General features: G+C 40.2%; 4 protein-coding genes across 6 annotated transcripts; 2 read left to right on the top strand and 2 right to left on the bottom strand.

Moving 5' to 3' along the window:
* Positions 1-56: 56 nt before the first annotated feature.
* RB195_000577 (uncharacterized protein) lies at positions 57-751 on the bottom strand (the record flags this gene model as incomplete). 2 transcript variants are annotated; one of them, XM_064196999.1, is made up of 2 exons in its annotated part: positions 57-565; positions 622-751. In XM_064196999.1, 2 exons carry the CDS (start codon positions 749-751, stop codon positions 57-59), a joined length of 639 nt encoding a protein of 212 aa, XP_064052879.1. The 2 variants fall into 2 exon arrangements, with proteins under 2 accessions (XP_064052879.1, XP_064052880.1); XM_064196998.1 differs by having other exon boundaries at positions 57-551; positions 641-751.
* A 247-nt stretch (positions 752-998) lies between these two features.
* On the bottom strand, positions 999-1,298 carry RB195_000576 (uncharacterized protein; the record flags this gene model as incomplete). Its single annotated transcript, XM_064196997.1, has 1 exon — positions 999-1,298. The coding sequence occupies one exon, from the start codon at positions 1,296-1,298 to the stop codon at positions 999-1,001; it is 300 nt and encodes a 99-aa protein (XP_064052878.1).
* Positions 1,299-3,768: 2,470 nt separating this feature from the next.
* RB195_000575 (uncharacterized protein) lies at positions 3,769-7,856 on the top strand (the record flags this gene model as incomplete). The annotated part of the gene is made up of 6 exons (XM_064196996.1): positions 3,769-3,846; positions 3,910-4,344; positions 4,433-4,552; positions 5,330-5,427; positions 5,483-5,581; positions 7,718-7,856. 6 exons carry the CDS (start codon positions 3,769-3,771, stop codon positions 7,854-7,856), a joined length of 969 nt encoding a protein of 322 aa, XP_064052877.1.
* On the top strand, positions 7,722-15,877 carry RB195_000574 (uncharacterized protein; the record flags this gene model as incomplete). 2 transcript variants are annotated; one of them, XM_064196995.1, is made up of 14 exons in its annotated part: positions 7,722-7,787; positions 9,936-10,045; positions 10,274-10,361; positions 10,497-10,551; positions 12,006-12,139; positions 12,435-12,504; positions 12,574-12,697; positions 12,756-12,924; positions 13,001-13,126; positions 14,642-14,779; positions 14,846-14,923; positions 14,980-15,099; positions 15,602-15,712; positions 15,785-15,877. In XM_064196995.1, the coding sequence occupies 14 exons, from the start codon at positions 7,722-7,724 to the stop codon at positions 15,875-15,877; spliced, it is 1,482 nt and encodes a 493-aa protein (XP_064052875.1). The 2 variants fall into 2 exon arrangements, with proteins under 2 accessions (XP_064052875.1, XP_064052876.1); XM_064196994.1 differs by lacking the exons at positions 7,722-7,787; positions 9,936-10,045 and having other exon boundaries at positions 10,275-10,361.
* Between the last annotated feature and the right edge of the window lie 872 nt (positions 15,878-16,749).

The raw sequence follows: 16,749 nt of genomic DNA, 5'->3' as shown, positions 1-16,749 counted from the left end.
CTCTCAATTGCGCGTTCAATGACGCTCACCGCGTTTTCTTCCTGCTTGTGAAATGCCTAGGTTTCCGAAGCATAAGTCAAAGCAGGAAGTACGGTGGTGTTGAAGAGGTGAGCGCGGAGCCGGGTGTTCCTGGTATTCTTCACTACATCCTCGATGCTCTTGTACGCTACCCAAGCCGCTCGTCTCCTCCTGTCCAGCTCGGGGGTCAGGTCGTTCATCATGTTCAGTTCCCGACCCAGATAAACGTAGCTGGTGCATTCGGATATGTTCGTTCCGTTGAGCGTGAATGGGGCATCCGAGACCCATCCGTTTTGCAAGAACATCGTCTTTTGTAGATTCAGCTGAAGGCCGATGCATCCACATGTTTCGTCGAATTCGGTCAGCATTCGTTCCGCTTGGCTGATGCTGGGTGTTATCAGTACGATGTCATCAGCAAAGCGCAAATGGTGTAGCTGCCGACCATCAACCTTCACTCCCATGTCGTCCCATTCCAACTTTCGCACTGCGTTCTCGAGAGTGGCTGTGAATATTTTAGGTGAAATTGTATCATCCTGTCGGACCCTCTCTTCACGTCAATGATGATGTTCTTGTAGAATGGCGAAATTCCGGTCGTGAAGTTACTGTACAACTCTCGAAGTACCTTTATGTACTGAGTAGGGACGCCTTGGTTGTCCAGGGCTTCCACGACCGCTTCCGTCTCAACTGAGTCGAAGGCTTTTTTCAAGTCGATGAAGGTGAGACAGAGCGGCATCTTGTACTCTCGTTATACCTCGATGAGTTCCGAAACGGTGTGAATGTGGTCAATCGTGCTGAATCCTTCTCGAAACCCTGCTTGCTCGCATGGCTGTCCTTCATCCAAGACTTTTTCAATCCTACTAAGGATCACTCTAGTAAAGAGCTTGTAGATGACGCACAGTCGGCAGATTGAACGATAGTTGCCGATGTCATGTGGATCTCCTTTTTTATACAACAACACGATCTTGTTGGTCTTCCACTGTTTAGGAACCTTGCATTCCGACAGATATCGTGTAAAGAGCCTCTCCAGGGTGTTGATGAGTACTGGCGGAAGGCTCTTCAGGTGTTCTGGTCTTATTCTGTCGGGACCGGGTGCCGTTTCTTACCGACATGGTAGCATGTCGTATTTCGGACGGGAGAACCTCTGAAATGACTTGTCCATCTTCCTTCAGATGGTGAGGAGGCAAGTGGACATAGCTGTTGAAGAGATCAGAGTAGAAGTCGTAGATGATTTCTCCATCCCCCTTCTCGATGCATCTTCCCTTTGGCTTAGCAGTCATCATCGATCTTCGATGGCCGCTTCTCGATGGGCATAGCGTACGTGCGTTGTAAGTACAGCACTTCTGCCATCCTCTTTAAGTCCTTTTCGCGTTTCGGTAAAGCCTGACATGACTCCTTTTGAAGCTCTCAGCCTTCTTCGCACAGTCGTGAAGGTGTTCAACGAGCCGGTCATATTCTTCGTCGATGTTGTCCATTGCGGAATCTTCCCAAAAGCAGGCTAACGTAGCGAAGAGATCCCAGTTGATCCCGGGATTTCTCTCTCTGAACTTGGCGCTTTCCCTTTTTTTTTAAAAAAAAAATTTTTCTTAAAAGGGGGGGTTTTTTTTTCCTTTTTTTAATTTTGGTAAAAAAGGGACGTCCGTCAGGCAGAACCTTTTATTGACCAATAGTGGTCTATTTCATTACGCTACTCGTACTTCTGAATTCTCCTTTTTTTTATATAGGCTTTCTCCGTCATTCCATTGAGAAGGGTCCCGATGTGAAGATCCTCCGCTTCTTCTATTACTTTGGCGTTGAAATCTTTGACCTTGTAAAAGGAGTTTTTGAAATTTTTAAAAAAAAAATTTTTTTTTTTTTTTTTTTTTTTTTTTGGGTTGGGGGGGAAGGGAGAAAAAGATTTAAAGGGGGTTTTTGCCCCCCCCCCTCCCCCCCCGACGGGGGGTGTTGGTTGTAGGTTTTTTTAAGTTTTTTTTTTTTTTTTTTTTTTTTTGTTGAGGAGGAGGCCACCCCCACCACCACCTCTCCTTTTTTTTTTTTTTAATAATTTTTTCTCCTTTTTTTTCTTCGGGGTGGGGGGGGGGGGGGGTTTTTGTTTGGGTTGGGCCGGTGGGGTGTTTTTTTTTTTTTTTTTTTTTTTTTTTTTTATTTTTTTGGGGGCGGTTCCGGAGGGAGGGGGGTGTTTTTAAAGGGGGGGCCCCCCCCTCTTTTTTTTTTTTTTTTTGTTGGCCTACCACCCCCCCCCCCCCCCTCCCACCTGGCGCTACCGTACCCGGCTTTTCTCCGGAATCAGGAGACTCTTTTCTATAACTGTGTTTTGCATAAAATTTCAAATTAAATTGAATAATAGTCAAGTGAATTCGTGGAATACGATAACAACAAAACGTTGCATACTGTCTACCACAACGATTTTCCGATAAGCGACACAGTAGGACGATGGAATTAGGCAAATGAGCGGTAGTAAACAAAAGTTTTCACTTCATGTTTGAACATCAAGGGGACTTCAAGTTCCAGTAACCACTAGTACTTTCTTGAATTGATGCATAAACAGATTATTAACTTTTATATTAATAGTTGCCTTTAGTGACATTTAGATATTTTTTATACTGAAGTCAGGTGTTTGTCTTTTGATGGAAGAAAGTTGCATATTGTGTGAAGAACTTCATCATCACATCATCACTGCAAAAAGATTATCGGAAGCTATCAGCCAATTAGCCGAAAGCATTAAGTGCCACTCAAACCTTTGCAAATCGTTTACCTGATATTCAGTGTATAAATTTAGTTACTATACAGTGTTAAGACGACCAAACGACAAGCTTCCACAGTCACCTTTAGTTTTTACACCTTTAGACAGTCTCTTTGTCTGTTCTCTTGTGTAACGCTTCCAGAATATTTTATGTTCGAACTTAAAAAATTTTCGTGCAAGGCTTTTCTATAGATGCTGCTAGTTATCGACCACTTGATGTGTGATGGACTCAGATCAAGCCTCAGCGTTTTCCTTGTTTAACACTTAGTGGATCGTGTTTTCGCTCGAAGGAGACGGTGATCAGAACCATTACAAAGCGATAGGTCGCCTTCGGTTTGTGAGCATGTGATTGATATCCAAATAAGTTGTGCCTTTGCTCGTGTCACCTTCCAGCGACTTCTAGTTGTCCTTAAAGTTCTCGATGGCATCGAAAACGTCGACTTCATAAAGTCGACTTTTCCACGTTCACTCTCTATAATGAGTCAGCACATGAAATTAAAGTAGCATAAGTAGCCTTGTTCGTTAACTTCGTTTTAACGATTTCTTAATTTCTTTCTAATGCCAAGCATGAAGGTCAAAACCAGCAATAAAAACTGTTTTTAAAAGATTCGGCGAACATGGGGTTAGAGAGATCTGTATAATTCGCTCTCAGCATCTGATCAAATTCCATTCCGTCTGACTGAATTTTATTTTAGAAAAACAAGACTTTAAATAATTATCAAATCATTTCAAATTCATTAGATTCATCACTATTATTGGAAGTCGGCAATACATATAGTGCACTTTAAATGCTGATGGCCGCTTCGTTCATTTCAGCTGTTCGACGAACTTCTGTCTTACAAATATAGATGAGCGAGCACCACGTGCCTGCATAACTAACTAAATTACACTAAACAACCAACTAACTAAGACAATTGTGTTAAAATATGACCAATATGGCAAAGGACAACTCAACCAATGTTGACCGAACTTTTGACACACTGATCGAATGCCAATTTTAGAACAATTTAATGTATTTTTTTTTCAAGAGAAGTCATCAAAACCGACAAATAGTTGAAAGATCACCTACTACAATTCCAGACATAGTGGTAAGGAGATAAATTATGTTAGAAAATCTGAGAATAGTTTTGAACAAATCACTCTCGTTTCAGATTGAAAGGAACGGAGATTCCCAATTCAATTCTGGTCCTCTATCGCTACCCTCCTCAAGGAATCACAAGCACAAAAGAGACAAAAAAGTTCGCGTGCAATCAACAACCTCCATTCAGAATGGGCTGGAAGGAGTTTTCAAAATCAACCGTAGTAAAAACAACCGTCGACTTAATCTTACGTCTACTCCCAATCAGCGGAAAAACTTAGTCCCTAAAGAAAAGCAAAACATAAGAACAAATGATAGAGGCATACCCCATGAAAGGCATTTCCCCATCGAACCCGTTCATGAAGAAAAGAAAGTTCAAGTAGATCAATTCGATGAAGAGTACGAAGATGAAAACGTTGAAGAATCCTCTCAAGGTAGCATTGCTCGCACGGAAAACAGAGCGTTCCAGGATATCCCATCACTGGACACTTTTGTGGGATTTGTTGACGTGAGTCATGGATGATATAGTTCTTAACAATATTATCAGTGAACTCTCGTAGAAAGTGCTTTCAAAATTATTGAAGTAACTGTTCCAGAGACATAATTCATACGCGTTCCCGGAGAAGCAGCACCCACTGAAGCAGTGCTTTTACAACCCATCAGGTTACGCATGCTGCAACCGTAATCTTAATGACGAAATTGTAAGGACGTATGAGGTAAGATTACATATGATTGATAGCACTTGAAGGCAGCGCATTAGGATTTTGACGTGGTGCGGAACCCACAGCGAAAGCATAGAGTTCGAATGGTAGGTTGCGGAGAGTTCCGCTCATTCTTCCCTAATCGTGAAAAACAGCGTAGGAACCGCTTTAATTCCTAGAGGTAAGTGAGGACGCACTTCTATGTACACGCTCCGGTCACCTTAGCAGCCTATTCATTGGTTTCAGTTGAATAGGCTGGTGAGAGAACATCATTGATCTTTGACCGCTCGCACCTGAATGCGGCGCGTGCGCAAGTGTGGTGCGCTGCAACTGAAATAGTCGTGAAAAAGACGGTGTGGAGGGCACTGAGACATGCAGTCTACTAAACGAACTATACGCTTTCGCTGTAGATTCCGCATCACGTCTATGTCGTGGTACGCTCCCTTTGTGTCTATCATGGCGGGCAAGAATCAGTAAGTAGGTGAAAGCTAGTGTGAGTTTATGCAAACTTTAGAATGGGAGTAGCGCAGCAGGTTCGCTGCCACCTAAGGTCAACCAATTTTTCTAACTCCTCTAAAGTCACCAGCTTAGTACTAAATTTGTTTGGAAGAATAAGGACACCACAGTGGTATATCGTCGGGGCTTGTAAGTGATTGTGTAGGCTGCGTATAAGTTCTGTAACTTCTACTATCCTTAATTGGCACGCGATAATGCGTCCTGTAAGAGAGTGACCAACGCCGAGCACTTCATCCACTTTATGTGAACTTTACATTGGTAATAATTTTTTTAAAGAACGACTTGTCGTTGCAGCAACTTGCTAGTGATCCAACGTACAATCCGTGCAACATCCAGAAACTTGCAAATTTACTCCAGCGAAACTGCTCACGCAGGTACGTCTTTTCATGTGTGTGTGTTCATATCTGGAAGAGTAATGTTTGCATTCAGATTTAAAATGAGGTTCGAAACCATCGTCGGTCTGAATGACTATGCCCAGCGTGTAAATTTCAGAAATGATCTCGTGTGCAAGGTCGAACTGGCTGGAAGGTCTGTTACCACCAAATTCTTTATATTTGTACCTATTTAAAATAATCTATTTTAAAACTTGCAATAATCTGCGGACAGATGTAGCGCTATCGGTAAGAGATCCGGCTGTGACTGCATGGTAGTTCGAAGCCGCCTTAGTGCCAACCAGGCCTTTTATCCCTCCGAGGGCGATAAGTTAATACCAGAATTGTCCGCGAAAGGTGGCGGTGCTCATCGGAAAGCGATAAAATGGTGTGAGACGAGTCCAATGGTGTTTAATTGGTGCAGTAATATCGCGTAATAACTACAAATGGGTTTGTCAAAAAGTAAATGAGACGTTGTGGACCGTTTCCTTTGTTGGGAAGTTGGACGGTTTCCACTTTGGGGAGTTTTTTTTTTGAGATGAACGATCATGGAATGTCGAGTTGAGGATTTCGGCCAACGTTCAGCTTGTTATGTTCTTATCTTCATCCACACTTGCCAGAAGTGCTTGATCGTCGAAATCCGATGGCCACCCTCTTCTTCTCTTGTCTTCCAAGCTAGTGTTGCCAGATTTGAAGAGGGGAAACCATTCCTGGGATTGTCTTTGTTCCCTCGCCAAAAATCTTGTCGAGGCCGTGAAACGACTGTGACGCCTTGAATCTTTTTTCAAAGTGGTAAACCACAATATGATGAACGTGGGTACAATTTTGGACACGATTCTTTACGAACAAGCCAATGAAGGATGTTTTTTATTGAAAAAATGAAGAAAGCGCAACGCAATTTTTCGTGATAAAAACGCCCGTAATAAACCGCAGATACTTATGCAACAAATCAATAGAAAAGAGGTTAGTAGAAGTGCCTCCTATCGCAACTTGTAATACTCGACCTTCAACGTTTATGTAAGATGGTTGTTGTTGAAATAAAAATGGCCGAACAAGAACTAGAACTAATGCAATTCTTGTAACTTTATCATGTTCTCTTAGCCTTAAAGGCATCATTCCACGAATCTGAGGTGGTACGGATTTCAGGTGGAGTATTCGTATACGGCATAGTAGATTATGGGGAGGAGAGTGATTTCGTCAATTTCCTTCTAATTGCCTTAGAAAAGATGCGGCGTGTGCAAACGGCTGGCGCGCTCCAATCGAACTCGTTGTAGAAAATAGTGCTCCGGAACGCTTGAAGCCGTATTTTCAGGGCCGTTTTCTACGGCAATTAGGAAGAAATGAACGGAATCACCCTCCTCTCCATAACCTACTATCTCTTATAAGAATACTCCACCTGAAATCTGCACCACCTCAGATTCGTGGAGTGATGCCTTTAACCTTGCTAACGAAGATGTGCCATAATCTCTCAATGAGAATGGGAAAGGAAAAACAAGAGGACAATTTGCATTAATCTCTTGGAAGGAAGAGATTAGAGCTAACTGTCTTAGAGAAGTGAGTGTACTTCGGTTCTCTCTCTAGAAAAAAAAAACCATACACAGAATAAAGTGAAAACAAGGTGGATAACATAGGCGCTTTAACATCCTATCAAGTAGTTCTTGGAGAAAAAGAAAAAAAAAGTAAACTCTTCCTCTGGAAACTGACAGAGCATTAAAAAACCAGCAAATCTCATTACTCAGGAATTTAAAAAAACCCTTCCAGAATGTTCCCTGCACATTTTCAAGCAATCAAGTGCACATCATAAGTATAAAGTATAACGTTTTCCGCGAGAAAATGGAACACTACGAGTAAATAGTTTGACAACAGGCGAAATGCAATCAAATTCCATATTCGAGATCTGAATTTCGCCTTGGTAATTAGGACGTCACTGCCATTTAGATCCTTTTTGCTCCTTCCTGGAAGTACTTCATACTGAAAATGAGAGTGAAATGTTGACGCGAATTGTTTTAGTTCAAGGATATCTAAGATATAATTGTTAAAAAGATCAAAAAGGTCCCGCAGCAAGTCAAAAATTGTCCGACGACAGCGGTTCGACAACATTTTCAGCCTGGTGGAGCGTTTTCACGCGTCCCGCGTCTTCCTAAGCGTCTTTTCTCAAACTAAGTTCACTCGAAAATCTCCCGGGACTGTTTTGAAATTGATTCTCAAAAAGAGCGATATGTTTATTTGTTTAATCTACAAAAATCTGTCCACATAAAAATTAAAGATTCGGCCGAGAAGGATAACGTTCCAGGTATATGCTCGCTTACGCAACTCCGCAACAGGGTGGAAGCAGAGCAAGACGTGATGATCCTGTTGTACAGGTGGAAGGGTCCTCGTCTGAAGGACTACTCGCCGCGGAAAGCTCGACGACTCATTCACTTCTGATTTGAACAATGAAATTAAGAGAATAAACAATTTTTATCCACTTCGCTTCTTCGCAAATCCACTTTTTTGGCTCCGTTTGGGCTTTTTTTTTGGCGTTTTTCCGAATGTATTTAACAGATTTCACTGTGTTTCAATTTTCAACTTTGTCATTTACTTGGGTGCATTTTCTACGACACGCGAGGATGATGTACAACCCTACCGTAACCCTGTCACTTCAATTTTCTTGGGTTGGTCGAACGTTAACCTCAAAAAATAGTAGAACATAAGCATGCTTCATACTTCCTTTTCCCAATCGCGTGTTTCCAACAAGCATCTTGAGCATGCTCGCTCATAAGTTGTAGACGACCTGCATATGTAACGGGTACTGTAACCATTCAACCGATGTCTCTAATTTGGGTAATTAAAGGCATCATCCCACGAATCTGAGGTGGTACGGATTTCAGGCGAAGTATTCGTATGCGGTGATCTTTTTTTTTTTTTTTTTTTTATTTTTAAAAGTAGATTCTGGAGAGATATTTGGTTTATTTCTTCTAGATTAGAGAAGGGTGATCTCGTCCATTTCTTCCTAATTGCCGTAGAAAACGGCCCAGAAGATACGGCTTCGAGCGATCCGGCGCGCTATTTTCTACAACGAATTCGATTGGAGCGCGCCAGCGTTGTGCACGCGCCGCATCTTCCGGGCCGTTTTTTTTAGGCAATTAGGGAGAAATTGACGGAACCACACCCCTCTCCATAATCTATGGTAGATTCGTGGTAGATGCTGCCTTTAACTTGAACGTGTCCTCGGACACCCACTCACAGCCATCATAACTTTCTAAATACCGTTGGGCTGCTGAGTATGGCTCTCCTCTCTGAAGATCTAGTAGATAGAAAGATTTGAAGATCTCGCTAAATACCCTTCCCCATTGGCAGAGGCGAACTTTGAAATTCGAATTATTTAAGCCTTAGCGGACAGTTACATGGTTAACATTGCTTAACTGCTGATCTGCTGCTCGTCCTCAACTGCCAGCACACTGCCTGCCACTTAAAAAAAACCGTTTTCACATTTCCTTCCATCCGCTGGGTGGCAATACTGCCGTAAGAGATTCCTCGCGTCTCTTTGTGTCGGCCCCTTGCTTAGTGAACTTGGTGTACGTTTCAGTTCCTTTTTTTTTAAACAAATCACCACAATTCCAATTGGGTGATAAAAGTCAATCTATAACCTATGCATTTAATGTGCTGCATCTGTTTCGGTTACCGCCGTTTTTTCTTTTTGCAAAATTCTTTCTACGCAGATTTCAGTAAGATACACAAACGAATAGTAAAGCTTTCTAAAATAGGTGGAACGAAAAGTTCTTTACTATTCTTTTTCGTCCACCGTAGTTATTAGAAGTAATGCACAATGCACGTTACCTATATTAAATAGTTAAAAATGGAAGGAGAAATCCGCATATTTCCCTGATCTGATTCCACCAGAAGAGAAAAGTATTCTTTCGCAATCATCATGTTTAATCTCTTTCATATGCTGTTTTTACGACGTGTTGAATTTCTTGCACTTGTCCATATGTGCATTCGTGTGCGTTCCTCATGTGTCTGCAGAGATTTCGCAATAAAAGTGGGCCGTTGCCGCATGATGAGAAGCATGCCGGAGCACATCTGCTGCAAAAAAGTTGTAAATATCTTTATTACGAAGCTAACACAGAATGGGAAGGATAAGAACCGAATAAGAGCGAGAAGAACATTAAAAAGAAACAAAGAAAAGCACACTTCGATCAAAACGATCTGACTTGTGGTGTAATTGCACGTCAACCTACGGTGAAGACGGCCCAATTTTCAACCCGAACAGAGCTAGTGAGGGTCCCGCCCATTCGAGCGCAATTGCACACGTGACCTGATAAGCATAATAGTTGAGGAAATTGGAGAAAAGAACGTCTAAAAAAACACAGCGATGAAGTACACATAAGGCACTATTAGAAAGAGAACATAAAGAAGGAGAAGAAACAACTCCGAAGAAGTGACAAAGTGGAGATCATATGGGACCTATCATACGGAGTCATTTATAGCAAAAATCCCCATGGACGTGAGAATGAACAGATCCTGTCAAGCGAAATAGCGCGCTCGGTGGAGAACAACCGCGTCGCGAACGTGTCGCCGGACAGGTTCACATCAGGAGCGCCACGTTCCGCAACTCAGCACCCGAATCGTCCCAAACCTGGCGAGCCTTTTGCTATGGAAAATGCGCTCAGATGCGAACATATGTCCCTTCCCACATAGAACAATAGCGGGGAAATTCCATTGTCGTTTCATTCTTGCCTTGCTTGATAGTTTGTTGTTTGCTGCACCTTTTTTCATAACATATAAGTTTTATCTGACGGGACTTTCCGTGACTGATTTTCTCAAAGTTGACCTTCTCTCGCACATTTTGAAATCGACTAGTTTCAAGGATGTCCCGGAGTAGCGGAGGCGATGTCCCACAAGATCCGCAGAGTACACCGCCGATCCCTAGTTCGGAAAATCAGATGACAGAAGAAGTAAGTGCTGAATTTACTCTGAAAGAAATTGTTATCGACTCTTAAAGACTGTAGAGCAAGCCGACTGAGATTTAGGAACTAGGATTAAGGAACTTCGTATCGGTGAATGCTCATACTTTATTACGCAACTTTTAGGATCTATTTCGCATCAAGAGTGTGGTGACAAGTTCAGCTGGGTCATATAACAGAGGTAAATCTATATACATATGTGTGTTTTTGATTTGTCGTTTTCTTTTATTCTCAGTCAATGATTTCTATATGCCACGGTGGGTTGGAACAACAGTGGGTGTTTTTAAAAGCCTGTGAGTTGTAGAAGTGAACGTGTTACTGTCCGTTCACCTCGTTTAACGGCTTTTAAGCGACAAATATCCTAAGAAAATAGGGTCAGTTCATATTTTGAACTAATTAATCGAGAAGACCCGTGGGAATTTTAGCTGCTGATTGCACCAAACATTATAGATACGGGAGAAATCCTGACGTTTCTATATTTTAGCCCCTATTCTACTATGGTGTATTGTTAGTGTAGTCGTTGGTTCGTTATCTAAAAACGGAACAACTACAGATAGATTAACAATAATCAGTGCCGGACTGTAATGCGTATGTTTAGAGCGATGCAAAGAAAAGAAATGAAGAAATGTGTGTCTGGGATAGAAAGAGAAATGCATTGTAGCTGATGCGTCGCGCTAATAATGTTGGACATATTCAGCCTCGACTATTCATAGTCGGTCTTATATGAAATACATTCTATAGAAATACGAAGATGTTCTTTGTCATATTGATCTTATTAAACCAAATTATATTAATTATGTACTTCTACAAGGTGATGTTGCAGGATTTTCTCAATTTTGTCACCAATTTGCAGTGAGATAATGGTTTTTCTTTGACTCTTTTAGTTTTTTCCCCTTATTTCGTCTGAATAAGTCCGCCCAATCTATTCACTCAGCTTTGAGATTGGATTTTTGATGCGTGCCTAATGACTCTTTCGAAGTAATATTTGAGTGTTTTTTTTTTGGAAAATCGAAGAAAATAGGGTCAGTTCATATTTTGAACTAATTAATCGAGAATGCCATTGATTGACTGATGATTTGCCAACGTCAGAATCACGTTCGATAGGCAAGTAGAGCACTTCACTTATAAAATAGTGTCATATGTGATGCTAAAAAGCTCCGAAAAAGCACGATCTTCTGAGTAGCGGCTCCCTCTTTCTTTTCGATAGGATGGATTACAAACATTTTCGGAAGTAATACCCGTTTACTTGCTTTTTTGTTGTTTTTTTCTGAATTCGTTTTCAATTTTGTGTGCAAGTTAGTAGTTCACATCTGCTGGAACGAAAATTTCATTATTTTATCTTCCTGAAAAATTTTGTAATGGTTTTAAATGAAAATGAAGAAAATCGAACATTATTTTTCTCTAGTTGTACTTCAAGGTTGCTTAGAATTTGGTCGCCATTGCTTACCACTATGGAATTACTCGCATGTTTTTGCTTATTCATTTTTCATTACTGATATATCTTAGATTACGTTGAGCATTTCTTCCATTTTATATAACTTTAATGTTTCCCTATTTCTTTGCTATGTCTGGATAAGGATTCCTGATCCGTATCAATGCTCTAACGGCTCGAATGGTCTAACACTTCTAATTCAGGAGCAAGTGACACCGCTGACCAGTCAGTCATTTCACTAGCTGACTCCGCGAGCAATTTTGGCGATCATGTCGGCGATGAATTTGACGAAGTTGAAACAATTGAGAGTGAGAATAATCACTCTGTCGATCTTCAGGTTAGCTTAGCCAGCTATATTTGATAGGTGCAGAATTTTGACGAGAATTAGCGAGTCCTATTTCGGATCACAATATGCGGATGATGGAGCACATGCTAATGAAAAGGAAATTAAGTTTTAAAAAAACTTCAAGCATTTCCAAATAGTTACACATTGATCAAATTTCCAAATGCTATACGAGTTTCGAGTTTTTGAGGAAGGTACAAATCCCTGAAAAACTGGAGCATTGCTCTCTTCTTTATTTCTTATTTTTTTGAAAGATCCACTCTGCTTTTGGAAGTTATTGAGTTTGCAGAGTCGCATATTCAATGGCTGGATGTTTGACCGCAAGCGACCCTCAAATTTGCAGTTACCTAAAGATACAGGCAAGGCTTCGTCAACAACTACTTAGTTTTTTGTTCCACAGAAAAATCCTTTAATATAATTGATTTCAGTAACTGTTCTAAAGTTCCCAAAGAACCTCCCGATCCCATTTTGTCCTGAAGGTATCGATCGGGAAAGTTGGGCTAAGGCTTTTCAGGAAGCTACGGTTTATCTTATTGGAACAGCTCACTTCAGGTAGTGTTCTTTTCATCTTTTTGTCACATCAAAATAGCTTTTTTTGCTCGTTTTGCAGCAAAGAATCCCAGGAGGACGTTGTGAAGACGATTACAGCAACGCAGCCGGATCTCGTAATGGTTGAGCTCTGCCCTAGTAGGATATCTATTTTATCAATGGACGAACAAACGTTACTCAAGGAAGCTAGTGATCTCAACACTCAGAAAATACTTACCACGATCAAACAGGTAGCATAATTTCTTTTGTTTTGTTCGCGCATGTGATGACTTGAGCTTAGAGCTTCCGGAATTGGTTTTTTTTTAGAGCGGCGTAGTACAGGGGATTCTACACGTTTTGCTTCTATCTATGTCAGCGCACATTACGAGAGAGCTATCAATGGCTCCTGGTGGGGAATTTAGAGCGGCTCACAAAGCTGTGCTACAGACTCAGGTTGGCTAATCTTTTTAGAGTTTTTTTTTTTTTTGGATTTTGTTCTAGCTCTTCTTTTTTGTAGTGAGCTTATTGTGATTAACATGAGCTGAAGTCGATTATTAACCAAATACATTGGTTCTTGGAAATTCTTGCGAAATTCTGAAATTATTTTCCATCTTAGCTGTTGCTTTTTATAAGAGTTTTTTTTTGTTTCCGAGTGCAATATTTCCCCCAAGCTTGTGTATTGTTTTGGAAGAAAACCGAAACCATAATAAGTGTCCTTCATTGTAGAAGTATGCAATATTTGACAATATTTATAGTATCTATTTAATTTCTCTCACTTGCTTACTCTGTGTTCTAAAGCAACTGCAACTGAAGAACAGCTTTATTTAAAAAATTAGTTGTACGGTTCCTCTATCTATAAGGGGTGGGGACTTTTTTGTAGCTCTATAAGTCTAATGTTGATGATATCTCACCCCAGAAATCCATTCTTTTTTCTGTTCCAGCATTAATATCTGGAAATTTTCCATGCAGGTGGCGAGCGCCTCTAAACGCAGTCTTAATCCCTCTGCTCTTCTTCAGTTGAAAGTGCATTGCAATTTCACGTGTAAAGAACTTCTGCACCGAAATAGCTTTCTTGAACGTTTTCCAGCTTTTGGACGAAGTAAGCTAGGACAACACATTTGCTAAAGTGAAAGAAATACACATTACAAGGAAAAGCACAGTTACGCTTATCGGGTTCTTAGATAACCAACAAGCATAACAATTATTGTACATTTAATTACTTTATTTTAGTTACTAGTCAATGTTCTTTGCGTACAGGTATAACTATTAAATAACTACAAGTTAATATCAAGAGAATGAATTAGAAAAATATTCAGTAGAGTAATTAATTGTAAAATCACAAAATTTCTCACTCACCGTGGACCTCACAGCCTCGTTACAAGAGTTAAAGTTGATGCGGCTATAATGAAGTGGTCTGTAGAATTTTATTACTGAGCGCTCTAATGATGCGTAGTGTGGTGTTTTGTGTTTTGGTGTCATATCTCGTTAGCTTTTCTTTCATTTCTGAAGCAGACATTGACTCTACCACTTCTATCTTTCGTTACTACTTCTTCGAGAACTCCTTACTCAGATTTCTATTCTTTTTTGAGAGTAGGCTTCTGTTCTGAAAGGGACTGAAACATTAAATTTTGTGTTTATCTCTTTTACTGACCCAACATTAGTTTTCGTTCGTATCCTACAAAAAGCTTGATTGGTAAGAATAAATACAGTACTTTTTTGTAGTGCATTCTACTGCGCTACTTCAGTTCAACTTCAATGATATCGATCGATGTATCTAACGAACTAGCAAAAGAATAGTTAAGCAACTGAAATTATTGCCGTATTCCGTACTGTACAGCTCCAAGTCGTTCCGATCTTTCTTAGCAGTTGATTATTCTCAAATTAGCGTCATAGTAGAACAGATAGAAATCTCGCCACAATCGCGTTACTTCTTCCGTTCCTGAATTATCCATTTGAAATTCATTTCAGCTCTGTCGACTAGTTCTCGGTGATCGACCTATTCATGTAACCCTCCAACGTGCACTTGGTTCCCTTAATTTTTGGCAGAAGATCAAGTTCTTCTGGCACGTCGCTATGTCTCATAATGCGTCCATAACACCAGAGGAGGTGTAATCTTTTTTTCCTTCTGCTTTGTTGACGTTTTGTAATTTGTCTATACATGACATTATCCAGGTTGAAAAATGCAAGCAGCGAGACTTATTGGAACAACTGCTTGCTGAAATGGCTGGAGATTTCCCTAAACTTAGTAAAGTGAGTCTCTCGCTTCATCGCAGCGTATGTCTTATTTAAAAACTATTTTAACTTAGATATTCGTTGACGAACGGGACGCGTACATGACCCATGCTCTCCATTCTTTGCTCGTTAAGAATACTCTTGAGAAGCGCTTATCTTGGGAGCGTACCGATGTGGACTGGCAACCGCTCAGGGTAACATTTCATATAGCAGCTTGTGCATCTCTCATTTTTTTTACTCTTATAATCGACAGTCCCTGATACATTCGCTTACTTATTGATTATTAGCCATTTTTATTGCAACACAAGTCATGTTTCTGAGATTCATTTGCGTTGTACAGCTGGAGTAATAGGAAAACGGGTCTAAAACAGAGAGATTAGGCTTGATTCACGATCCATTTTCACCATATTAATAGTTTTGATCTGGGCTAATCAAATCAATTCAAAGGACACAGATATCATTAGTGGTAGGAATTTCCTATTCAAATCTCAAAACAAACAAAACGACCATTTCCTCCGTCGCTGTTACTTATTTTCTTGCGAATCAACTTAGCCGGTTTGTTGATTGTAGGTATCATCTACCTAACAGGTAGATTGTATAGCACCTTTGTTTACAGAAGCGGTGAAAAATCAAAATGAGTTGTATATATTTATATGCATTTATATTTACACCTTAGCTTCATTTCTCTGTTCCAAGGTTGTTGCTGTTGTCGGGATCGGACACACACCTGGTATTGCTGCTCATTGGGACAATCCGGTAGATATAGCACCTCTTCTACACATTCCTCCTCCGTCTACCTCAACTAAGGTCTGTTCCTCAATTGAGTTTTATTCTCTTTAGAGTTTATTACTTTTATGATTATTTATGATCTTCTATCAGGTGATAAAATTTGCTTGTCGTGCGGTGTTCTGGGGAGCAGTCGGGTTTCTTCTCTATCGCGGCGGAGTGAGAGTAGCCAGAAGATTTCGTTGACCTCTAGGTTTTGCTCCACTATCGTGTCATGTATAGTCACATCTTGTTCACCAAACCAACTTTTTTTAAACTTGATTATCAATTTTGCCAAAACAGCTTCTTTCGGATGTATAACGTACGTTGTATGTTGTTTAAAATTACATTTATGCTTAATAATTTATAGTTATTACCATGTCGAGTTATTACAATTTAACTTTCACATAGGGTAGTGGTCGGGCTTCACTTTTCCATACTGAGTACCATATTTTTTTTTCGCTGGCCTTTCTAGGGGTTTTTTGCGATTGTTAGATTTTACTCTTTTTTTTTCAGTTCCTACTTTCACTTATTTACAACTTTATCGGTGGAGCTGACGACTCCTGTTGTCTTCTGAAAGGGTTTTCGCTAATTTTAAAGATGGAATAAATGTCTCGATACTGTTTTTGTACCCTGTTGTACTTTTGTTGATCCACAAAACTTTTTACCTCACCATCTATAAATAATTGATTGCCTTGGTTGTCTTCTTTATTTGAGCGCTGTGGGAAATCATTGTTCTTTCTTCTATTTTGTATCTTGGTTGGTTTCTTTTCTAGATTTGACACTGGAAACATGAAAGAGCAATGGGCAATAAATTCTGATCTCGTCTTCCAAGTAGGTTTTCTTTTCTGCATCTGTTTCATCAGAATAATTACAACAATAGTGAGTACAATAATAATTTTAGTATGTGTCTGTTCAGTTCATAGCTCGCTCCCCATTAGGCTATAGAGATGAATTTTCTATTCAAAATAAGAAATAACAAATACACTGAACAAAGTCAGTGGTCTATGTTTTAAATGTGGTCCAAATTGACCCAATAACCTACACTTGGACTTTTTTGGGCAGAACTCAATGGAGTC

This window comes from Necator americanus, chromosome IV (assembly GCF_031761385.1).
Source record: "Necator americanus strain Aroian chromosome IV, whole genome shotgun sequence".
NCBI classification, from domain to species: Eukaryota; Metazoa; Nematoda; class Chromadorea; order Rhabditida; family Ancylostomatidae; genus Necator; species Necator americanus.
Note: the sequence above shows the minus strand (reverse complement) of the source record. Positions and strands in the feature narration are given on the sequence as shown.